Here is a 25,437-nt window from a genome sequence, read left to right on the forward strand (position 1 = left end):
TTACCAAACACTACACTGAAGAAATTAAATACATCATTATTCCTTATATATATATATATATATATATAATGTTATATATCTTCATATATTATAAAGAAACACGAGTCATCGTTCTAGGGTAGCTCGACCCATCAAAGACCCAATAAGAATAATAGGAATAAAAACCCATATTAATCCAATAGATTCATGTCCTGTACAGATTTTTTTTTTTTTTTTTTTTTTTTTTTTTTTTTTTTTTTTTTTTGTGTTGTTATTGTTGTTGTTGGTGACAATCGACAATATAACCCCACCTGGGACCACTTGAACCTAAGTTTATAAACCCCTTGAGCCTTTAAGACTTAGGGGAGTACCAATTCACCTATCCAACCTGACCCATTTGACAGGTCTACATAATGATTAGTTACAAGTGAAGGATCCAATGCATTTTCACGTAAGCTGTATTGGCTGGGCTGGGGCTTAGCCTCTGATTTTGATGAGGCAAGTTTTTGTTGCTTCCCATCAAAACGGATAGAAGTTGAGACTCACGTCACAAATTCACAACATCTACTAGTGTACGTATCATTACAGAAAATCAGAAATGGGAATGGAATGTGATTGCTCCATCTATCGTAATCAAGCAAACGTAGGTGGAGTGGTACTCGTGGACCCGTTGGATTGATTGTAATGTAACTCTCTGTTATAGTTTACAGTTAAGCTGTTTTCCATTGCACTAAATGGCATATCTAATGCCCTTATCCCATTACACAATTGAATACTTCAAATATTGTGGAAAAAAATAAAACTCTCAACTCATAGGAACTTGATAGATTTTTTTTTTAATTTATATATATATATATATATATATAAAAACGCGGTCAGTGTCAATTAATATTTAGGAAGATCGTGATTCTGTAAATTATGCTGGGCGTGCGTATCTCATATCAGGATTCAGTGTTTTGCATTTTTTAGTTTTGGTGGTCAAAACTCAAAAGTCAAAACAAATTAAAAAAAGTATTTGAATTTTTTTTTCTTTGCTTCTTTCCCCCTTTTATATAATGAACAACCAAAGCAGAAACTCATAGGAATATTGTGGGTCATATATGCTTATATATTTTATGGAAGTTATATATCAAAATTAATGATATTATGCTTTTTTATGACAAATAATTATGAATGAAGATTTTTTTTTTTTTTTTTTTTTTTGAGAATGGAATGAAGACTGATATGAAGGAGAGATTAAAATTAAATATAATTAATTCAATGGTGGGTTGGTCCCCAAACAAAACGTTAGCTCTCACACACCAATGAACTTCCATGTGACTTTTTTATTTTTCTTTTTTTAGGAATTTCCATGTGACCTAATGATGCACGTTTACATGAGTGTATGATAAAGGTAAAAGTTTCCTATTACTTAATAATAAGGAGTTTAAGATCCTTACACATGAACATGTCCTTTACAATTACCCTCTGTGTATATATATAATTCAATAATTACAACTGAGAATAAATAAATAAAAGCTATCAATGAAAACGGATAAAATTTGAGACACATCACAAAACACAAATTCACAACATATATACAGGAGAGAGCATATTGTTGACGAATTAATATGGCTTCAACAAGATAACTGATGCACCATCTTATGGTTCACAAATTCTTTCTGTAGCATAGAACAACTTATGTGGCGAGTGGCATCATCCTCATCATCCATTTAAGCGTGTGGTGCTTCAAGTAATCATACTTAAAACTTAAAAGCTAATCAAAAACTGCGTGGGTGTAGGTGATAAGTCTGTGTCAAGTCATAACTCTTTCGAGTCCTCTCTCTCTCTCTCTCTCTCTCTCTCTCATTAGACAAAAGGTGGATGAAAAAAGATAATATATTTATCTCTCTATTCCCCACTGATTCCATATTCTTTTTATTTTTTTAAGTTTCATAATTAATAATTAAGCTTCCATTTGTAACACGCAAGATTTGCAATATTTTATGCTGTTGCGTTTTGTTAATGTATATTATGTTATGGGCTTTAGGCCCAAATTAGGTTACTTGTGTAGCACACATATGCCTCCTATATAAAGGCAGTGATGTATATTCTTTTTTTTTTTTTTAGAAATACAGAATGATTGGGCAGGATTGTCGGCGACGATTGTTGCAAGAGGTAGAAGACTTGTTCTTAGTCAGCAATTTGAGATGAAAGATCTTGGACATCTCAGCTACTTCTTGGGTCTTGAAATCACTCATTCTACTGATGGACTTTATCTTACTCAAGCTAAATATGCTTCTGAACTCTTGTCTCGAGCTGGACTCACTGATAGCAAGACTGTTGATACTCCAGTTGAGCTTAATGCGCATCTGACTCCCTCAGGGGGGAAACCATTGTCTAATCCCTCTCTTTACAGACGATTGGTTGGCAGCCTAGTTTATCTCACAGTTACTCGTCCAGACATCTCCTATGCTGTTCATCAGGTGAGCCAGTATCTGTCTGCTCCACGATCAACTCACTATGCTGCTGTTCTGCGCATTCTTCGATACTTGAAGGGCACCCTCTTTCATGGCCTTTTCTACTCAGCTCAGTCTCCTCTTGTACTCCGTGCATTCTCTGATGCTGATTGGGCAGGAGATCCTACTGATCGCAGGTCTACTACAGGTTACTGTTTTCTCCTTGGTTCTTCTTTGATTTCTTGGCGAAGTAAGAAACAAACTTTTGTGGCCCGCTCCAGTACTGAAGCAGAGTATCGTGCTCTTGCTGATACCACATCTGAGCTCCTTTGGTTACGATGGCTCCTTAAGGATTTGGGTGTGTCCACCTCCTCTGCTACTCCCCTTTATTGTGACAACCAGAGTGCCATTCATATTGCTCATAATGATGTCTTTCATGAACGGACTAAACACATCGAGATTGATTGTCATTTTATCCGTTATCATCTTGTCCATGGTGCTCTTAAGCTTTTCTCCGTCTCCTCCAAAGATCAACTTGCAGATATCTTCACCAAGTCACTTCCTAAGGGACGCACTCGTGATTTGGTTGACAACCTCAAGTTGGTCTCACATCCACCTTGAGTTTGAGGGGGGCTGTTAATGTATATTATGTTATGGGCTTTAGGCCCAAATTAGGTTACTTGTGTAGCACACATATGCCTCCTATATAAAGGCATATGTGTGCTACACAAGTAACCTAATTTGGGCCTAAAGCCCATAACATAATATACATTAACACGTTTCATAGCAATGGAATTCCTTTTTTACATTCCATTCTATTCAGCCACTTTAAATCTTTTCTGGTTGTCTTTGATTGCGTTTCCGGTTTTCCTTCTTTCAAATACAAGAGTAGGCCTTTATCTTGGTTGTGACTTGTGGTGCTATTTATTTAGAAGGACAAAACTTAGATACAATATTTAAATGTTGTTCCTTAGATTCTCTTCTTAAAATTCTGTCATATGGATTTTTTCCCACAAGATGGAAGTGTATTCTTTAACTAAATAGTCACATGACTGAATTTTAAGAGGGGAACCTAAGGAACAATACCTAAGATACTGTATCTAAATTTTGTTATATTTTGGAAATTATTAGTAATAGAATGTTATCAATGAACAACATTACTGCAATAACAGCACTGGGAATGGGAAATGAGAAATTTGAACCTATATATCTGTTATCTTGGATACCCAAAGCATAGTTGATTATTTCTATTTTTTCTTATATTATATAACTAGTTTAGTATTTGATATTTAAAAATATTAATAAAAAAATAAAATGGTTGTCAGCTCTTGCCATTTACACTATATTGTTCAAGCCTTGAAGGTACAATGCTTATCAAACTTTACGATAGAGTACAAACATAGTCCTGGCCCGTCGAATAAAATGATTAATACTATAACTTGGTCGAACACACTAAAATATTTTATCAAACTTTAAGTTGTTCTGAATGTATACTCAAAACAATTTAACTTGGTGCATATATGTCAACTTATTTATTGTTTTTTTATATAGGGTATATATGTCAACAATTCAAATATCAGTTTTTTTTTTTTTTCAAGAACTTTGTAGTTCTCTCGTCAGCACTTCTTAATATTTCTAATATAGACATTTTAAATTTTCAACTTCGTTGTAACTATTAAATTATCCCTATATATATATATATATATATATATTTGTTTTCTACTACTTAAGTGTAAAAGAAGATACAGTAGGAGCCATATCTTATGTTTTCCTCAAACCAATCTAACTGCCAGAGCTTATGGCTTCGAAGGATGTGAGCTCTGGCCACAAAGACCAAGAACTTCGACCCTTACGAGTTGAATTAGTACTTATGACTAAGAAAGAGAGGCAAGAAAGAACAAAAAGTATATATATGCGTGTAAAGAAAACGTGAGCCAAAAATGGTTTTTGAATAGGACATATTTCAGTTTCTACCACTTTTCCCACCTGTCTTTACTCTTTTATGCACGCTAGAGACAATAAGAAAATTCCTTTATCTCTCTTGATCATAGTGTTCGTCGCGTAAGTGCAATTCCTAAGTTGGCTTCCCAGAAAGAAAAGCTTAATAATTTGGTTTAGTGTCATATGGGATGTCAGTTTCTTAAAAATTGTTTAGAATTGTTCGTGCTAGGCTTTTAGTCTTTAGTGGGAATAGCTAGTGAACTACACATATTAATTCTACTTAACATTTAGCGTTTTCCTCAAGAAATGGTGGACCCCTGAACTGTGTTCAACCATATCGTTTTTAAACTATAAATAGTTATGATTTCGCAACATGGTGGAGTATTAAAATGTGTGTCCAATTATGCAAAAAAGGCAGCACTAAATAACCTCCCATCCTCAAACTTCATATTCTGGTTCTTCCATATATCCCTTTTTCTTTTTAAATTTGCACAAAAGCTCACTTTTTAAAGGGTAAGGAATAGTGTATAGAGAAAGAATTTAGCTTTTTTGATTTTTAGTGAGAGACACAAATATATATCATATATGCACATGGCTATGGCCACCAAGCTTCGAGCAATATCGAGTTTCATTTGCAACAAATGTGCTGGGAACCTAACTCCAAGCCCAAACTACCCCCCAACGCCTAAGCAAACAAGAGGAGAATCTGAATTAGCAAAGGCCTTGTTCTCAGTCACTGGAATGACAGATTCGACGTGTGCTGTTCCGGTCGAGAAGGCCATCAATGGGCTTCCTGGGATACATGAGGCCGTCGTAGATGTTCTCAGTAATAGGGCACAAGTCCTCTACTACCCGAGTTTAATCAACGTAAGTTTATTTTCAACCACTTTGTGTTTTCATGATTTGATGTACATGTCTCTTTGTTTCTTTCTTTGTTTTGTTCATAACATGTTTCCCAGAAAATATAATTAATTAGTGCTCTTTTTTATTCTTTTTCTTTTTTATCATGAAGGTGATTGAGATCGTTGGTTTGAGGCATCCAAAAGAAAAAGTTTTAATTGGATAGTTACACACTTATATATGGGATAGTTACACACCTTTTTTTTTTTCTCAAAAAATAAAAATGTTTTGAAACACAATTTCACAATTATAAAAGAAATCTTATTTTCAGAAAAACGATACATGAGAGTATGCAATAAAAAAGGAGTGTGCAACAAAATTTAGCCTGTAATTTCACATTGCTACCAAGTTTTACTATTTACATACACGGTACACCTAATGATATTCATTCTTTCCTTAAAGAAAAAGGATATTCATTTACGGGTCATGTATATCTGGACGATGTTGTGTGTGAGACATCATATCAGACATGATATTACTATTGCAATTATTTTTCTTTTAAATGCTAGCCCATGGAGAAGGAAAGAAAATATTCGAATTTTTTAATTTTTACATAAAGTTCGCAGTAACGAATATTTCTTTCTTATTAGACTAACAAAAAAAAAGGTATTTTATCAACAACAACAACAACAACAACAACAAAAAAAAAAAAAAAAAAAAAGATACGGTTAGGTATGTTTGATATTATTCTCTAAAAAAAAAGGGTATGTTTGATATGATTCTTCCTCCTTTTGTTCAAAAAAAAAAATATTCGTATAAAATTCTTATCAAGAAAAAATGTATTAAAATATTTAAGTAAATTTTCCAGCTGGAAATTAATTGAACAATCATGATTCATGATGGACATTTAGTCATTTACTAACTCAGCCAAAAAAAAAAAAAAAGATGAAGTTTTACCAACCTTACATGAATATACTCTACGAGTTATTATGGTATATATAAACTTTAAAATTAATTTTGGTTCTTATGTTTCATTGTAACATATGTTAACTAGAGAAGTATATAGTTATTTCTCAAAAAAAAAAAAAAAAAAAGAGAAGTATATAGTTAGGAAAATATTCTATACTACGTACCCTTCATTTTTTAATAATAATAATATTATTATTATTAAATTACTTGTCGGCATTTTCTTTCCAAAATGTTGGGTCTTTTAGCCATTTGAAGCTCCCGAAAACTACTGTATATCCAATGTCTAAAAAATAATACTAATAAATAAATAAAAAATTTTAATATGAGAGCTCTAAAATTTCAAATCGTTCTCAAAGGTTAAAGGACTCACAGTCAAAGCTTTGTAAAGGTGGAAATCACTATTTTTGATGACAGATATTTTGTGTGTGCGTGTCCTTTTCATTTTCTTTAATAATTCAAGACGTAACCTACTTATGTTCCCTAATAAATGGCCCTCCCTTTACTTTTTACAAACTTTCGCTTTCTTCCTTTACTTGAAGTTGACCGAGTTTGAATGACTTGCCATGTTCATCACGAAACATACGCATATAATTAACATTTGTATAATTGAGGCTAAGGTACAGCCCTGTCCGAATTGTTGATTCCCTGCCCAATTTGTGCACTAGGCCCCCCACCCCAATTAACTTTATGTACTTGACCCTTCATCTTGGGGCCAATGCTGCTTTAACTTTGTTTGATCATTCTTTCATACGTTTTCCTTTTTCTGTGTCATACTTGACATTTTAATTTGGTCGCCCAAAGATAACGTAAAATAAAATCATTACGTGAATTGTTTTATTAAAGGGAGGAACCTAATGAAAACTCTATATTTGATACCAATCTTGAATTTGACTTTTGAGTGACCGTCCGTTTGATTGAAGATTTTTAGTATTGTTGTTTAGTTTTTAGTATTGTGAAAAAAATACGTGTTTGAGTATTATTAAAATATGTGTCAAAATATTATTATTGTTTAAACACTGAAAACTGTTATTGAAATACCGGTACCAAACAGCCCTAAATTGAGCTCAACCTTGGCTTTGGTTTTTGAAATGTAATCAGCCGATTCAGCCCAACTAAACTGCTCCGAGTTCAGCTAAACAGGTCTAATTTTTAAGCCCATAATAGGATCCCTCGTTAGGTAAAGCCATGCATGTAGTTAGGGAAGCATTCATTGGCCCATAATTAATTAGGTGAATTGGGCCTTTTTGTTCTTTGATAGAAGGATGCCCTCCTTTGTTTTTCAGGGCCATGGTGAGGGAGATGGGGGCCATCCTTTTGTGATTGTGTTTGTTTCCTTTAATAAAGTAGTAGTATCATACAAAGAAGTTATTATTTTTTATCACAATTATCTTAAGTGGCACAAGTATAATCCTTTTTGTGAAATGATCACAGCGTGCGCAGTGATTTATAGTTAATCCTCCTTGTGAAGTGTACTATAATTTTTTTTAGGATTTTCGTAGGAAGTTTTTTAATGACCCACGTATGCTACTCATTTTGTGGTATATGATATCATTAACATATGAGAAATTAGTTTTCACTATATCATTGGTTTTTAATTAATAGGCGAAACTACAATATTAGTCCCTCGAGTTTACCTTGTGTGTGCAATTAATCCCTTAAGTTTCAACTGAGCACAATTGATTCCTCAAGTTTGAAAAATGAGTTGTATTAGTTCTTGAAAGTTCAAAAACGTGTACAAAAACACTTTTGAACGTTTAGACCCCCAAAAACCAAATTAATCAACACATGCAATATGTTAAACAACTAGTGTGCGGAAACTTAACATATGCTATAACATGAAATTGATTAAACAACTATCTAAGCCACAACAAAATAAACCACAGCAGATAATGTAAAGGCAGATATAGAGAGGAAGGAAGATGCAAACACAGCGATAACACCAGATATGTTATCGAAGAGGAAACCGAAGACCTCGGCGAAAAACCTCTCCGCCGCCCTCCAAGCGGTAATCAATCCACTAGAAAATACAGTTGGGATACAAGGACAGCAATAGACCCTCCAAGCCTAATCTACCCAATGCACCTAAGCCCTCCAAGCTTCTTGCTCCAACGAGGTTGCGCCGAACCTTTTTCTTTTCTAGCTTTCCGGATTCCGCTACTACACCGTAGCATCAACCAATGAATATTGGCTCCTTCCTAACTGCTTCCCAGAACTCCAAACGACTGTCTCACAGAGATGATAATGGTGAGAACCAGGTTTGGTATAAAGGCCTCTCAAGGATTTGACAATGGAGAGGAAGAGAGTGAGGGATTTTGATGAGACTCTAAGGTAGAGATTGTGGGTAAAACAATCTGGTTTTTCTTTAGGGTTTCTCTCTCAAAATTCTCTCTGGAAGCTCTCTTTCAATCGTGGGTTAAAAGGGTATTTATACTGGAGTGAAGAGGAATGCGAAACGTCAGGTTTTTCCAAAACAGGGGTGGCTCGCGGCTTGACCTCGCGGCTTGACTAAGTCGCGAGTTCCAGTCGCGAGTTAACCGTATGGCCAGTTGTCCTGTTTTGTCCTGTAGTGCTCCAGCTAGCATGACTGTTCATCTTCCAGCATGCTTGGCACGTGTGCATCTTCTGGCGGGTTGAAGCCGCGAGTCCAGCCGCGAGTCCCAGCCGCGACACTCTGTTTTCTTGCACACTCTTGAGCAACCTTCACACTATCTCACTCACTACCCTTACAACAATCCCACCTAAATACAGGGTTACTAAATGCTGAATTACAAGCAAATTTGGCACGGAATAAAGCCAATTAGATGGTTGAATAAATTCAACCTTACAGTTCTTTTACTAAATATCGTTAGTAATGTTACTTACATGGCTAACAAAATAATGACTTGGCATTTTTTTTAATTATGTGGCATTTTTTAATTAAAAAGATTAAAATAATGAGTTTCCATGTTAGAATTTAAATCATATCTAAATCATACTGACTCGATTGAAATTAAATCTGATTTTTGTTTAACAAACGCACATTGACGCAAGAGAGAGAAGGGGAAGAGAGAGATTTTTGTGTCAGCTCTGTACCAGCTTTGTATATGGACCTTGTTGCCTTTCATTTTTAGTTAAATGAGTGCAAACTTTTCCAATAAAAAATAAATAAATAAATCGTTGAGTTAGCATATACCAAACTACTGCCAAAATTTCTTGTGTCTATACTTTCTTTGAGAAAAGTTCGTTTATATTGAAGTCTGAAATGTCCTTCACCATTCAAATAGAACTAAGGTAAGTACAAACCATTTTAAAGGTATGATATTGTCCTCAGCTGTGAATCAGTGCGACGCCGCTACCCAAATTTTTTTTTTATTAAAAAAACATACCCAACCAACAAAGAATAATTGAACATTCCAAACCCAATTTCAAATGGAATGATAATATCCATTCAAAATTATTAAGAAACAAAAACGCTTATTTGTTTAAATTGGGAGCATAACAACACGAGAGAAAAGAGCAATATCTGTGAGGCTTTCCGAAGAAGGGAGGAGGAGCAACACAGTGTCGGTGGCTATGCGAGCAAGAAGACACACTAGTGGCTGGCATCGCTTGGAGTCAAGATGCCACCATCTCCAGCGGAGGGCAGAGGCGTTGCCGGCAACGGCTATGGTCCACTCAGTCTCTTTCTCCCCCTTCTCTCTTGTGCTGTTGTGCGTTTGTGAATCCAAAATCACAAACGAATGTGATTTTATTTGGAACTGGGTTGTGATTTTAGATTTGATTTAAACTGAGTTAATTTGATTTAGATTTGATCTGACATGGAAACTAATAATTGTAATTTTTTAATTAAAAAATGCCACATCATTAAAAAAATGTCAAGTCATTGTTCTGTTAGCCACATAAGTAACACCACTAACGACAGTTAGTAAAAGAATTAATACAACTCATTTTTAAAACTTGAAAGACTAATTGCGCTCACTTGAAACTTAAGGGACTAATTACACATATAAAGTAAACTAGAGGGACCAACATTGTAGTTTCGCCTAATTAATATGTATATGAAGAATGTGAGCATATTACTCGAGTGAATTTACAATTATTTAATTATTTCAACTAACTTAGCATCTTAACCACATAATTCTCTTTTTATAGTACATGATAATATTAACATATGGAAAATTTTTAATTATAATATGTGTCATAATATAATTGTATAATTAATATAAACTGTCAAATGTATTTAAAAAGATGCATTGTACTGCAAGTAAGCGAGCTAAACTGCATTGAGTAATTGAAGGACTATTATAAAGTTGCATTAATTAATTCTTAGCAGTATCATATTGTTTAGTCATTTTATAGGAGGAAAGAATACGAGAGACTATTGAAAAAGTTGGATTTCAAGCCACATTGATCAAAGATGACACAAACGAGAGATCCACACAGGTATGCAAAATACGCATAAGTGGAATGACTTGTACTTCTTGCTCCTCCACTATAGAATCAGCTCTGAAAGCAATTTCAGGTGTGCAAAATGCCCAAGTGGCCTTAGCAACTGAAAAGGCAGAAGTTCATTATAATCCAAAGTTTGTGAGCTATAGTCAACTGTTGCAAGTCATAGAAGAAACTGGATTTGAGGGCACACTTATTAGTAGTGGGGATAATATCAACAAGATAGAACTCAAAGTTGATGGTGTAGACACTGATCATTCCTTAAATATGATTGAAAAGTCTCTCCAAGTGCTTCCAGGGGTTCAAGAAGTAGAAATATACCCTGAACTCAGCAAAGTGTCCATTTCTTATGAACCAGATATGGCAGGACCCAGAACTTTTATCAGTGTCATTGAGTCAACTGGGAGTGGAAATTTCAAAGCAACAATATATCCCAGAGAAGGAGAAGAAACTGGCAGACAGCAGGAAATTAAGCAATATTATAAATTCTTTGTATGGAGTTTGGTTTTTACGATTCCCGTGTTTTTAACATCCATGGTTTTCATGTATATTCCTGGAATTAAGATGGTATTAGATATCAAACTAGTCAACATGATGACTGTTGGTATGATGTTGAGGTTGGAGCTCTCTACTCCAGTACAGTTCATCATAGGCAGAAGATTCTACATAGGAGCCTATAAAGCTTTGCGCCATGGTTCTGCTAATATGGATGTTTTGATCGCCTTGGGAACAAATTCAGCCTACTTTTATTCTGTCTACTCAGTGTTAAGGGCTGCTTACTCTAAAGATTTCAAGGGTACAGATTTCTTTGAGACTAGCTCAATGCTTATTTCATTTATTCTACTAGGGAAGTATTTAGAGGTTTTGGCTAAGGGAAAGACATCAGAAGCCATTGCCAAGCTTATGGACTTGGCGCCTGAAACAGCCGTATTGCTAACTCTGGATGATGAAGGAAATGTGATAAGTGAACAAGAAATTGATAGCCGGTTAATACAAAAAAACGATGTGATTAAGATTATCCCTGGTGCCAAAGTAGCTTCAGATGGTTATGTTTTGTGGGGGGAGAGCCACGTAAATGAGAGCATGATAACAGGAGAAGCACGGCCAGTGTCAAAAAGGAAGGGAAACACTGTGATTGGAGGAACTGTGAATGAGAATGGGGTGTTGCGCATCAAAGCAACTAGAGTAGGATCAGACAGTGCCCTTTCCCAGATTGTTCAACTTGTTGAATCAGCACAAATGGCTAAAGCACCAGTCCAGAAGTTCGCTGACCACATTTCTAAATACTTTGTGCCTCTGGTAAGTATGTATTACCAATGCTTTATCCTCTTTCTGGATACCTTTTGATAAAGTTTTTACCTATTATTAGTTTGTTTATGGAGGCATTTGTTATCAGATAGCTTTCTTTTGCAGGTCATTATGCTTTCATTTTCAACTTGGCTTGCCTGGTTTTTGGCTGGAAGGTTCCACAGCTACCCAAAATCTTGGATACCATCTTCCATGAGTAGCTTTGAGCTTGCACTTCAGTTTGGGATCTCTGTCATGGTCATAGCATGCCCTTGTGCTCTAGGCCTAGCAACCCCAACTGCTGTTATGGTTGGTACTGGAGTTGGTGCATCTCAAGGGGTACTAATTAAAGGTGGCCAAGCTTTAGAAAGTGCACATAAGGTAATATTGTGGAATTCATCTCGGAATATGCTACTTAATATAAAAATTGAAAATGTTGGTCTCTATCCACATTACTAAATATTGAAAACTTAATCCTACTTCTTCCTATCAGTATCAACTTGATTCCTTGAATCTAAATTTATTAGAACTTCAAACTTGTCCTTACAATACTGCTGTTCAACATTATGGTTAAGCGACAAGAACTAGTGAACTACTACTTCTGCAATTACTTCTCATATACTTTTCCCCAGCCAAGTTAGAATTCTGCCATTGTGATCTTTATTTTCCGAGAAGACAGAGACCAAGAAAAGGAGAGGTTTAGGTATAGACAAGTTCCATTACCAACCAAATGCTTGTAGGTTTCCAAGATTTGACCTCTTTTTATGCTTTCTATATTGTAACTACTTCACCTGGGAACTCTTGAATAAGAAAGAGAACTTAAAACTCATTAGCAATTATGTGGACCAATGTTCTGGATCATGTTTTTTTCTAGTAAGTCATGGTCGTCAGTAAGTCTTAAATTTCTTAGTCTAGGTAAATCATGGAAATTAATCTATATTCCTTAAATATTTTATGTTTTCCACCCAGCATTCTTGGATCTGCTTCATGTGTGTCTATTTACTCTTGTAGGTTAACTGCATTATATTTGACAAGACAGGGACTCTCACGGTTGGGAAACCAGTGGTCGTTGACACACAACTTTTGAAAAATATGGAACTTCGAGAATTCTATGTTCTCATTGCTGCAATCGAGGTATACCTTTTTCCCTGCGGATTCTATATCTTTTAGCAATAAGTCTAGGGATCCAACATTCTTCACAACTGCTGACATGGCACGTAGTGGACCTAGGTAAAGATGTTGCTTCAATCACAACATGCCATATTTTCAATTGTGAAAAATGTTGTCCCCCTTTGTAGCAAGAGAGATAATATGTATCTCTGGCATTGATGATGTTGGCTTAATATGTCTGTCTTAGGTGAACAGTGAGCACCCATTAGCCAAGGCCATAGTGACATATGCCAAGAAATTTGTAGAAGATAAAGAGAACCTTGCTTGGCCGGAAGCACAAGACTTTATCTCCATTACTGGCAATGGAGTGAAAGCCATTGTTCAAAACAAGGAAATAATAGTGGGCAACAAGAGTTTGATGTTGGAACAGAACATTGCCATTCCAGTTGGTGCTGAAGATATACTAGCACAAGCTGAAGGCATGGCTCAAACTGGGATTCTAGTATCTATAGATAGGGAAGTCGCCGGAGTTCTGGCCATATCTGACCCCCTTAAACCAGGTGCTCAAGAAGTCATTTCCATTCTCAAGTCCATGAAAATTAAAAGCATAGTGGTGACAGGTGATAATTGGGGAACTGCCAATGCCATTGCCAAGGAAGTTGGAATTGAAACTGTTATTGCAGAAGCCAAACCAGAGGATAAAGCAAAGAAAGTGAGGGAATTTCAGGTATGTAACGTACATCACTTGAAGAAACCTTTTTTTACGTAATTCGAGATTAAATGAACCATGGACACATGCCATAGTTCAATACCCCGAGGGACCAACATAGTAATTATCCAGTGATCATTCATCCACGTCTAGATCTTGTTTTCTTAAAAGATTAACTTGACAAAGACCATATCTGATATGATATCTCTACCTCCATGTATCTTTTTGTGGACTAAATCTGAAATATCTTTTACTAAATTGTTGGTCATCAAGACTAACACTTTGACACAGTCACAGGCCTAGCTCAAGTCCAAGTGTTTTTGCATGCTTAAAAACTTTTAAGGGTGTGACACCGTTTATTTGCTGAAAAATGAAAACTTATTACTGAAAATACTGTAGTAAAATAATTTTTAAAAGTGTGAACAGTGTCATGAGACCCAAAAAATACATTGGTATGCCTGTTTTTGTGTTTTTGGCTGGGTCGTGAACAGTACCGTGAGACCCAGCCAAAAATGAAAACGCTGGATTTGATGCTATCCAAACTAACGCTAAAACGTGTAAGTTCCGTTTCTTATTCACAGACTGCAGGCTACACTGTGACAATGGTAGGAGATGGCATCAATGACTCACCAGCACTTGTTGCTGCAGATGTTGGAATGGCCATTGGTGCTGGCACAGACATTGCTATCGAAGCAGCTGATATTGTTCTCATGAAGAGCAACTTGGAAGATGTGATAACTGCAATTGATCTTTCCAGGAAGACCTTCTCACGTATACGTCTTAATTACATTTGGGCTTTGGGGTATAATATGCTTGGTATCCCAATTGCTGCTGGGGTCTTTTTCCCATTTACTGGATTTCGTTTACCACCATGGATTGCTGGAGCTGCAATGGCAGCCTCTTCTGTCAGTGTTGTTTGCAGCTCCCTCATGTTAAAGTATTACAAGAGACCCTATAAGTTGAATAACCTGGACTTACATGGAATACAAATTGAGTAATCAACAATGTTGGTTCCGATCCATATTTGTCAATAAGCATCTAAGAGTTAAGATTCTCCTAGGATCAACTTGGGCAGTGTTGATTGATGAAAAATTGTAAATAGTGTACTTGTTTTGTTGGTACACCCTGTACAGAAGTAGTGTGACAGTGACCAGAAGATGAATGAGATGAAGATTAGTGAAGGCACCGAAAAACCAGAAAACAAGAAAGTATTTGTTTTTAATGAAAGATGGAAAAAGAGGAAAAAAAAAATCAGTGATAACCATTCACATTTATGTCATTGTATGACTTATTTGCAACAATTGTACGTGGTAATTTGGAAAATGAAATTACTTCAGTGTGTGCAATCTCAAAAGCGAACCAGTAGTAGGAGTCACTCTTAGAACATTCCCATCAGGTGTTCTATAAAAATGTCATTTTGACGCATCAAAAACATTACTTTATTATTTTGACACACTATTTTACAATTCATCATACATCACATCTTCTATTCTTCAATTCTATACATTAAAATAATATATAAAAATATTTAAATTAAATTAAAAAAAAAACCAACAATATATAAAAATACAAAAATAAAAAAACCCACCACAACCTACAACCCACCCCTGCTGCCAACACCCATCAACGCCCCACATCCCACCCCACCACTATCTCACACCAAAACCACCACATCAGAACACCACATAAACACCCAAAATCAAACCCACCACACTAGAACCTCACAACCAAAACAAAATCCATTGTCTATCTTTAAAAAACAAAAAAAAAAACAAAAAAAACAAAAACAAAAAACACAACCCAAGTAGCCGTATCCCACACACCCACCCACTGCCGCCACCAACCCACCCACCCATCGCTGACCCATCCATAGGCCGACCCACCCACCACCAAATTCGTACATCAGAACCCACCACCACCGATTCACCCATCATCATATATCACAATCCACCCACAGGCCGACCCACCCACCACTGAATCTGCCCATTGCAACTCACCACCACCGATTCGCCCATCACCATCCAAACCCACCCATCAAATCACTACCTAAAAAAAAAAAAAAAAAAAAAATCCACAGCAACAAAGTTTGGCATCAAGTCAAGGAGGTGGCGCGGCGAGGCTGAGAGGAAGAGAGGCAACGAGAGAGAAGAAAAAAGAGTGAAAGAAGAAAAGAGGAGACTTAGGTTGATAGGAATGTATGAGGAAGAGATTGATGAGACAGGAGAGAAAAAAGAATAAAGTGATGAGAGAGGAGAGAGAAAAGAGAAAAGAGAATAAAAATAATAAAACTTTTACCTTTTTTGTTCGTATGCTTTCATTTTTGAGATGGTACCGTTCACTCATGCCAAATATTTTGACATTTAGAACACCTGATGTGAGTGGTTTTTTGGTATTTGGTGTGCCAAATGCCAAATATTTGGCATTTAACACACCTAATAGGAATGCTCTTATATGCAACATTTACTTGGAACATCCCTGGTATTACATAGTGTGCGTTTGGGTTAGAATTAAAAATTAAAATTATTTCATTATTTAGCTTATTTTTACTACAATTCACGGGCCCTATTGCACTTTTTGGCACTATTCATAGGCCCCATCCATCAGAACCCATCCATAGGCCGACCCACCCACCACCGAATTCGTACATCAGAACCCACCACCACCGATTCACCCATCACCATCGCAACCCACCCACCCACAGGCTAACCCCACCACCACGGATCCACCCATCACCATCTAAACCCACCCATTACCGATCCCACCCATCAAATCAATACCAAAAAAAAAAAAAAAAACCCACAGGAACAAAGATTGGAATCAGGTCGAGGAGGTGGCACGATGAGGCTGAGAGGAAGAGAGAAAAGCAATGAGAGAGAAGAAAAAAGAATGAAAGAAGAAAAGAGGAGAGGTAGGTTGATAGGAATGTCTAAGGAAGAGATTGATGAGACAGGAGAGAAAAATGAATAAAGTGATGAGAGAGGAGAGAAAAAAGAGAAAAGATGATAATAAAATAATAAAAATTTTACCATTTCTATCCATATGCTTTCATTTTTGAGATTGTACTGTTCACTCATGCCAAATATTTTGGCATTTAAAACACCTGATATGAGTGGTTTTGTGGTATTTGGTGTGCCAAATGCCAAATATTTTACATTTAACACACCTGATGAGAATGCTCTTATATGCAACATTTACTTGGAACATCCCTGGTATGACATGGTGTGCGTTTGGGTTGGGATTAAAAATTAAAATTATTTTACTATTCAGCTTATTTTTGCTACTATTCATAGGTCTCACTGCACTTTTTGACACTATTCATAGGCCTCACTGCACTTTTTGACACTATTTATATGTCACACTGTACTATTTCAACTAATTTTTACTTTTATCTATAGTACTTTCAGCAATAATTTTTCAGTTTCAGCAAAATAAGCAAATATCCAAACACACCCTAAACTCAAAATTGGAAGATATCGGTTTTTTATATGACTTGTATACTAGTAGGATTGGAAATTGTTGAAATACTACTAAAAAATCCATTTGCAATGTTGCATTTCAGATTAGATGATATAATATTCTTGATGTGCAAGAAACTTCTGGATGGGAATGCAACCATATCGCAATGAAGATACTACAGAGAGGGTACTATGTATCCAAAACATTTTCAATGAGTTTGTGATCTTCTGCAAGCTCAGAATGATCCAGTTAGAAAAAGGAGTGAGGCACACGAATATCTTTGTTCAGAACTTCTTGGGGTTTTCTGTCCATATTTTTCTTGGGTGTGACTGTGAAGGGAGTCCAATTCAAGACTTTGTTGGTTGGTGCTCCTAAAGTTTGGATTAGAAAAACCAAAACAGATGAGCTAACGCTCATCTGAGCTTAAAGAGACCCCCCACCACCACCTCCGCCCCCACCACCCCCGCCCCCCTCTCCAAAATATTTTTAATGATTTTTACCAGACCACTTGGCTCATATATGAGAGCCATAAGTGTGACACCCTCTGCACTCCCTCAGGCTCAGTCCATTTATAATCTTGAGCTTCAACTCACTTGTAAGACAGTTTTTGACATCTCTAGCAAAACACAACAAAGTCTACCATGGAACCTCAGAAAAAGGATCAGAAATTTAATAACAGAGCTCGCAACAATATGAAAAAGCAAGTTTTCATAGACTTGACAAGTCGCTATATAGAATAACAAGTGAAGACTTTCCACTTCACATAATAAGGTAGGGGGAACGGAAACTTAAAATACATAACATCTATTTATATATATGGTTTAATGGTTGAAATTAAGGCATAGTTGAATGCTGGAATAGAACTCACATTTATTTTCTCTGATGCAACAGCCAACAGTGACATTTACAATGTCAAGCCCAGAAACCTTATTACACAATCTTGCAACAACACTCAACATTGTAAACACTAAGATTTACAATAGTAAACGAAACAGAAACCCAGTCATCACATCTTTGAAGGCAATGCCTTTCTTATGCTAGACTCCTCCCTCTCACTGTTTGCTTGCAGAGTCCGCTGCACTTGAAATTTTGTTTTGGCTTTGTAGAGGAATTTATGTGCTTCATCAAAGTGAGGTTTTGTGGCATTTCTTGTATCCTCAATCCACTGCTGAACTTTCTTGTGTGGGCCTAGTACACGACTGCGATCCTTCTCATCCAAAAGCTAAATTTAACACAAGTAATATAATGAGATCCAACAATTTCTCCTGGATAACCTTATAAAAAAATTGTAATAAACTTCAAGTTACACCAAGACTAGAGCAAGAATAACTGCCTATGGACACCCATAGATAAGAATTCCAATTGATAAAATATACAACAGTAGTTTTTTTTTTTTTTTTTTTTTCCTCTGAGAAAATGAAACTAACTTATATTTTTCCACCCAGTTATCTCAACTAATACCAATTTAAAACTTGTCTTGGTTTGGGGTCTGTTAAGAGCATTGTAAGTGTGTGATCTCCTTAGAATGACCAGTTCTTCTTTAATCTATATTTCTCCACTCATTATTCTCAACAAACACCAATTACCATGCCACCATATTGAAATCAAATGAAGAAAAGAACACCATTCACTTTTAGATTAAATTTAAATATGGGTTAATTGCACAAAAATCCACCTTAAACTATGCGGGTACTTTTACTTTGCACCTCAAACTATAAAAACTCGCAATCACCACCTCAATTATAACAAAGCTTGCGAAGCTTGAAAACTTGCAAATTACACAACCAATTCCCCCAAACTTTCTCAATCTCAAACAACCCCACCAATAGCTAATCACAAGCAACAACCACAAAGACTGATTAGTCAATACCACCGCAAAAGCAAAGTCATTCAGCATCCACAAATTTATCGTTAAGCCAAATCTCAAGTGTTTGGCCAAGTATCAAATAATCGCCAACCTGAGTTTAAGCAGCATCGTTGATCACTGAAGTGTCAAGTCCTCTGCACACCAATGGTCTCAATTTCTCTCTGTGTTGCAGCACCACCAGGAGGCTGCCAGAATGCCACCTTGGTCCAAGGCCACCCCGAGCTAAATAAGTTGCTGATTGGGCTGAGAAAGTTAGGGATTTTGGGGGGAATTGGTTGTGTAATGACAGAAAGAGGTGGCTGGGTATTTTGCCCTGTTTGGGAAATTAGTAATGGTTATTTAGTAATTTAACAATAAGGGCAAAAGCGTGAATTCATTTTTTTTAGGGTCAAGTAAGTTGCATGTGACCATTAGTTTTGACAATAAATCAGACACTATTGGATTCAATTCGCAGGCTTTGTTATAATTGGGGTGGTGATTGCAACTTTTAATGGTTTGGGGTGCAAATTACAAGTACCTCCATAATTTAGGGAGGATTTGTGCAATTAACCCTAAAAATATTCCAAGAATGTAATGAATGTAATTATAAAAAATTGAAATTCTTTATGGTAAACTAAAAGCATTAGAAGGATCATTTCATTCTATCATTTAAGCCAAACAATAGCGGAAAAAATACTGTAAAAGCATGAATATGATCATTTCCCTCATGCACATAATTGTTATAGCAAATTGGCTGAAAGGGGAGCTTAAACGCAAGAGGAACACTATAAAGTCATTGTGCCATCATTGCTATATTTTGTTTCTCTCAATGGTACCTTTTTGTCTATATTTTCCTGGGACCTCTTTGTTTTTGTACCCCCTTTCTCCCACAATATTTTCTCACAATATGTATTGCCGGTTTAACGACTAGTAACAACAACAAAGCATTGAGTCACATCCAATTACCTCTAGTTGCATAATCTCACAAACAAGGCTGAGATCAGCTATGGATGGTTGCAAGCCACCCACCAAGAAGCGCCCATTCCCCTTGAGCCAAATGGACTCTATTTTTGACAGAGACGAGGATAAAATTTTCTCAGCTTCAGCAGCTACTTGTGGTTTCATGGGAAGGCCAAGCGCAGCTCCTAGTACGGTGTGGAGAATAAATGTGGCTGAAATGAGAAGAGTGTGAAAATCAATAGACCATCAGAAAAGAGAAATCTTGGTGAAGTGCATTGAAACACCAATAATGTGTATATGTGTCACCACATTAAATAATAATCAGAAAATATATAGCATCCGATGTTTCGATGCTGATTAATGAAAACTAATTTACATATCAGTAGATTTACATCCCAAAACACAGCATCATTATCATCTTCCTTTTTTTGATAGGAAGGAACATGATAATTAAGGTGGCATCTACAGCTGCAAAGGAAAGTAACTAATTATGAACTCGAAAGAATTGGCTTTTTTTATGGAAACCCACCACACTACAAATTACTACTAAAGAAGTGTATTTTAAAAGATAGCATATTAATCAGCAATAGGAATCATTATGTAGCTAACCTAGAGAAGGTAGAGTAATTTATTCATCAATATACTCTGAGATCCTAACTTATACAGGACAGAAAAAGAAGAAAACCCAATTGCAAATCAATCAGCACCAACACCACCGTCCCTACATTTAATGATTTTCATTGCAAACCAATTGGCAGAAGATGTTCAGGATCATTTTCAGAGTCACAACCAAACATAGATAAAAAAGTTATTTTACCCAGGAAAATATTTTCCACCAAAATAAATGCAGTGTCAATAAAAAAAAATCATATTTTGGACACTACAGAAAATCAAATGAAGAATTTGGTTTATATTGACAGCTTAAACTACTAAGATTGCCAAAGATGAAGCATCTATAACAAAGTTGTGCCTATTCAAGAACCCTTATTTGAAGGGGGTTTAAATTGGCTACATCATAGTAAGTCAACATGCAAGAATCAAGTTTAATCATTGTAAATGCAAACTCTAATTTTAAAATAAATAAAAAAAAAATTACTCTGATACTGAAATTTTTTTAATGTTATTACATGGTAAGAGGGTGTCTCTCCTTATGTCTCTATGTAAAAACATTTGCCTCTAGACAAAAGATGAGAAGAGTCACATATAGACATTAGGCAGCACAACTTGTTAACATTTATGTCACTTCTTCCCAAACAACTTTCAGGATTACAACAGAATACTAATGGCATTGAATTGCAAAGATATATATATATATATATATATATATATATATTGCTAGACACCATGGCACCAGCTAAGTTCCAGTGAAGTCACTTCATATAGGTTCTCCTTTTTCACGGATACAGAAACATATGGTTGTCAAGCCAATATGGGGGGATACTAGTATACGTGTCAACATTAGAAAGATTCATATGTCAATGCTAAGTCATCCATGACTCCCCTATCATATTCTACAAAACAAAGAACACTTGGTTGTTTCTAGCAAATATGACCAAAAAGAAGTAAGGTTATATTTCACTATTTAAAAACTAAGAGCATCTTTTTGGAGTTAGTATGAAAGCACCTGCACCCCGGCGTAGATTGGAGTGATGCCAATCCAACACTGAGTGAATTTTAGCTCTCCTGGTAACATCAGCTGGATACCTGATAGTATGAATAGAAAAAAGAAGTTAAAGTTAGCTACAGAATGTATATACTGGGGATATATGTGTGTGTGTGTGTGTGTGTGTGTGTGTTTGTATAATACAACAAACCACTGAGAGTAACATTTCTAAAACAGGAAGCACATAGATACGAAACAACATTTTAAACTAGTTTATGTAGACACCAGCATACACATTAGAGTACCTAGGTGTTGAATCCACCTAGCTTCCAAATTTAGGACACAGACATGCCTTTCTAAATAAGTTGTTCAGTTTTCTTCTTCTATACCGTAAAATGAAGTGTGCATTTAAATTGCACGTTTAGATTTTGAGGGAGAAAACAAAGTATGCAAATCGTCAAGGAACTCCTGGTGAACGAGGCTTCTTTTCCTCAATTTTGTCAAAAAACAGCATGTAGTGAATGAGACCAAGACACTACACTACCCATATCCACACACACACACACCCAAAACCTTATCATCCTTCATCTATATCAGGTATTCCACACATTTTGAATGTTAAGAAATATAATCAGAAATATACTGCACTCAAGAAGCAAATGTACTTACCAATGATCTGCAACTCCAGGAAATGCAGAAGCGAGATAGATAAGAATTGCATGACTGGAAAAAAAAAAAGGAAGGGTTAATTAGACAAATGAACAAAGCAATTCTTTAACATGTTCGATAAAGTTTTTGAAGCAGGCATATGTTAGATTTCCAGAAATGTTTCAAGCAGCAGCAATTCTGGACCAGAATTGTAGAGATTAGACAAGTAAAACATCAACTTACCCCAAAAAAAAGACAAGTAAAACATCACAAATTCTGATAAGCATCACAAGCCAAAGCATAGATGCATCAATGGCAAGTAGACTCGTTCATAAATCAGCTTTATATATGTTAAGTTGCAAACTAGAAAAATGAATCAAATGTAGAGGTATAACATTATATGCAAATTGAACTTTAGTCTAGAATATGACCTTTAAAAAGCCATGATGCATGTACTCCAGAACATTACTAGAATAAAATAAATTAAATTACAAGGATGAATGGAATGATTGATGATAGAAACCATGACTATTTAAGATACCAGTTTCATCATATATTCATAGGTATATCATCCAAATCAGGACTCTCTAAACCATATATTGCAAAGATCTGTAGCCTATAAGAGTTAGACATCCAAAGAAATCCACACAGCTATGTATAAATATCCTCAACAAGAACTTGGACTAGGGGAAACTATAAGAACCTAATCACTATTTTCAAAAAAGCATATTTACCAAGTGGTGGATTTCAAAGCCAATATTTCAAAAGAAATATAAATCTTATTGTGTCTGAAAGAATAAAGATTTAGATACATTTAAAACATAGTAACAAGATATGGAACTGAAGCATACAAGAAAATGACTACAATGCTTCCGTAACCATCTCTTTCAGAATTCTTCCCTATGATAGTTGAGTTGCAGTATCATGTCCCAACCACTCAGAAAATTCCCTCTCATTCTTCAAGACAAAAAAAATTTGGTGAAAGACTCAGCCAAATTATGATGAAGCAGGGGATTACAATTTTAGATTACCTTTCAAACAACTTAAATCTTCCATCAACAATAGTTGGAACTTGCCTCATAGGGTTTATTTCTGAAAAATACATACAAAGGGGAAAAAAGGAGTTAGTTCAATATAAATGTAGCAGATAACAGTGGGGCCTAACAATTGTTGCATACTCAAATCACAAGAGCTAGTAATCAACAATATGCTCATATTGGTGACACTATTGTTGCTATAATGAAGGAAGCAATACTAAACACACCTATAGAAAAATCTCCCCTCAGACCATAGATGCATGTGGTTCTTTACTTCTTTACATCCTTGCTACAATCCCATTTGAAAAAAGGAGAAAACTTTAGTCATTACTTTCTTAATGGACAGTAGCATTATTGATGTTTTCACTTAATGGCCACTTGCATGCCTTGATACTGAACACCAAGTATCAAATCATGCATCATGGAATGTGCATGTAAAATTACCAATCAAATGACCCTTCTTCTTCTCATAATAATGGAGAGTCAGGTAATGGACAAATAGCAGTGAGTATGCAACTTAGGCCTCACTAAATAAAGAATTAAAAAAAACTAAAACCAAAATTCATTATAATTTCTACTTCTTTCAAATGATGGGTATGCAGTACAATCATTTATAATAAATTCTCAATAATATTAATATACAGCACACCCATGAAATCTATAAACATGATAAGCAAGCTCCATTCCCACCATAAACATATACTCTAGTTATATGGATTTACCTTTGAACTCAGCAGACAAGTGCTGGCGTTTGGACAGGTCCACTTTGATTTCTTCAAAGTTTATTCCATTAACCCTGATAACATCAATTTCCCAGAAAACAAAAAACAACCCAGATTCCAATTACTACAGGTAATGATACAATTGTCCCAATAATTGAATATTACACCAATGAATCAAACCCCAACCAAAAAAAAATGAGGATTAAGGGATATAGAAAATTACTTGCAGAATATAATAACAGCACGAGATGGCTGGGACATCCTATCTGCATATACTTTCAGCTCCATTTTTTAGTTCTTTCTCTTCACTCTCTGTGAGTGTACCTGGGAATTTAGCAATACAATAGTATGTTGTTCCGTGTGATAAGGGAAACTTTGGGTTTGAGGGATGCAAGAAAAGAAAGGTGCTTTTTTTTTTTTTTTTTTTTTAATTATTATATACTACTATTTTTTAAAAACAAATATATCTTTGGACAATGAAATTAAATTTTAGTTTTTTTTTTTTTGGAAAAAATTATAATTTTAGCTTTGACTTCTTCGTCTTTTCCTTTGCACTTTGGTTGGTTTGAAAGAAAGAGAAGGCAAAAGAAGAGAAATTAAATCTTTTTCGCTGTTTGGATAGCGTGATAGGAAAGAAAATGAGCTAAATTTGTTAAAAAATCTATCACTTGGTTCTACATTTTTTCCTTCCTCCTATTCATCTTCTCTTCTCTTTCATTCTCTTCCTTCTAACCAAATATAGGGTTAAAAATTTATAAAACGTGTTAATTTTGTCCCTTTTTTGTAAGAATAACTCTGTCCTTATTACCTTTTTTTATTTAAAAAATTTTTCCTTATTCCTTACGTCCGTTTTTTGATAAGGTTTTTTTAAGACCATCTAGACTTTTTGTCATATCACATCAACACTTTGTATGTAGTAATTTTTTTAACAATAAAGACATAAAATTGATGGTGAATTTTATTTAGCTTGATAAAGTTTATTGATCAATGGCAAAAGATTTTGAATTTAAACTCTGCGTACACTAAACCAATAACTAAATGATATTTTGTTCCGCTGATAAAGATAAATTAACCATTAGGAAGAAAACAACATAAATTAAAGTTCTATTTTACCTATAAAAAAACAATAAAATTGATTTTTTTTTTTTTTTCCTTTTCAAGATGTAATTGTAACCTTTCAAAATTAAATCAAATTTCAAAGATCAAAGATATATTTCACTCTTTTTTTTTCCGTGTGTCACCACCTATGTAGATGTATATGACTAAATGAACTTTATAAGCTTTTTCTTTTTTCTTTTTAAATTGTAAACTACCATACATAAATCTTAGAATCATACTAAATTTCATAAAGGAAAAAAAATGAAATTAATTAATTTAGTATTTTGCGTCACATTCGGGCTTCCACTCTCTTCAATAAGTAAGCCCTAATACGTAAAAATATTTATTTTCAAATGGGATGTGATA

The 25,437-nt window shown here is 35.2% G+C and overlaps 2 protein-coding genes across 4 annotated transcripts; one reads left to right on the forward strand and one right to left on the reverse strand.

Annotated features, from left to right (window-relative positions):
- The first annotated feature begins 4,718 nt into the window (after positions 1–4,718).
- LOC126709360 (probable copper-transporting ATPase HMA5) lies at positions 4,719–15,055 on the forward strand. 3 transcript variants are annotated; one of them, XM_050409574.1, is made up of 6 exons: positions 4,719–5,225; positions 10,506–11,898; positions 11,992–12,263; positions 12,894–13,016; positions 13,240–13,719; positions 14,350–14,551. In XM_050409574.1, the coding sequence occupies exons 1-6, from the start codon at positions 4,944–4,946 to the stop codon at positions 14,413–14,415; spliced, it is 2,616 nt and encodes an 871-aa protein (XP_050265531.1). In that variant the 5' UTR covers positions 4,719–4,943; the 3' UTR covers positions 14,416–14,551. The 3 variants fall into 3 exon arrangements, with proteins under 3 accessions (XP_050265531.1, XP_050265529.1, XP_050265530.1); XM_050409572.1 differs by having other exon boundaries at positions 4,723–5,225; positions 14,283–15,055; XM_050409573.1 differs by having other exon boundaries at positions 4,724–5,225; positions 10,506–11,894; positions 12,009–12,263; positions 14,283–15,055.
- A 2,797-nt stretch (positions 15,056–17,852) lies between these two features.
- On the reverse strand, positions 17,853–24,667 carry LOC126709171 (glutathione S-transferase T1). The gene is made up of 7 exons (XM_050409284.1): positions 24,197–24,667; positions 23,974–24,047; positions 23,246–23,306; positions 22,236–22,289; positions 21,588–21,667; positions 19,970–20,175; positions 17,853–18,379 (listed from the first exon to the last, which is right to left on the reverse strand). Exons 1-7 carry the CDS (start codon positions 24,259–24,261, stop codon positions 18,164–18,166), a joined length of 756 nt encoding a protein of 251 aa, XP_050265241.1. The 5' UTR covers positions 24,262–24,667; the 3' UTR covers positions 17,853–18,163.
- Positions 24,668–25,437: the final 770 nt, after the last annotated feature.

This window comes from Quercus robur, chromosome 12, assembly GCF_932294415.1.
Source record: "Quercus robur chromosome 12, dhQueRobu3.1, whole genome shotgun sequence".
NCBI lineage: Eukaryota > Viridiplantae > Streptophyta > Magnoliopsida > Fagales > Fagaceae > Quercus > Quercus robur.

Coding starts and splice junctions, on each gene's coding strand:
- LOC126709360 (XM_050409572.1), top strand. CDS start 4,944: ATGCACATGGCTATGGCCACCAAGCTTCGAGCAATATCGAGTTTCATT. Junction 5,226..10,505: donor ACTACCCGAGTTTAATCAAC/GTAAGTTTATTT, acceptor GTCATTTTATAG/GAGGAAAGAATACGAGAGAC. Junction 13,720..14,282: donor AGAAAGTGAGGGAATTTCAG/GTATGTAACGTA, acceptor TCTTATTCACAG/ACTGCAGGCTACACTGTGAC.
- LOC126709171 (XM_050409284.1), bottom strand. CDS start 24,261: ATGGAGCTGAAAGTATATGCAGATAGGATGTCCCAGCCATCTCGTGCT. Junction 21,668..22,235: donor CCTGGAGTTGCAGATCATTG/GTAAGTACATTT, acceptor TCATACTATCAG/GTATCCAGCTGATGTTACCA. Junction 18,380..19,969: donor GTGAGATTATGCAACTAGAG/GTAATTGGATGT, acceptor TGTTAAATTTAG/CTTTTGGATGAGAAGGATCG.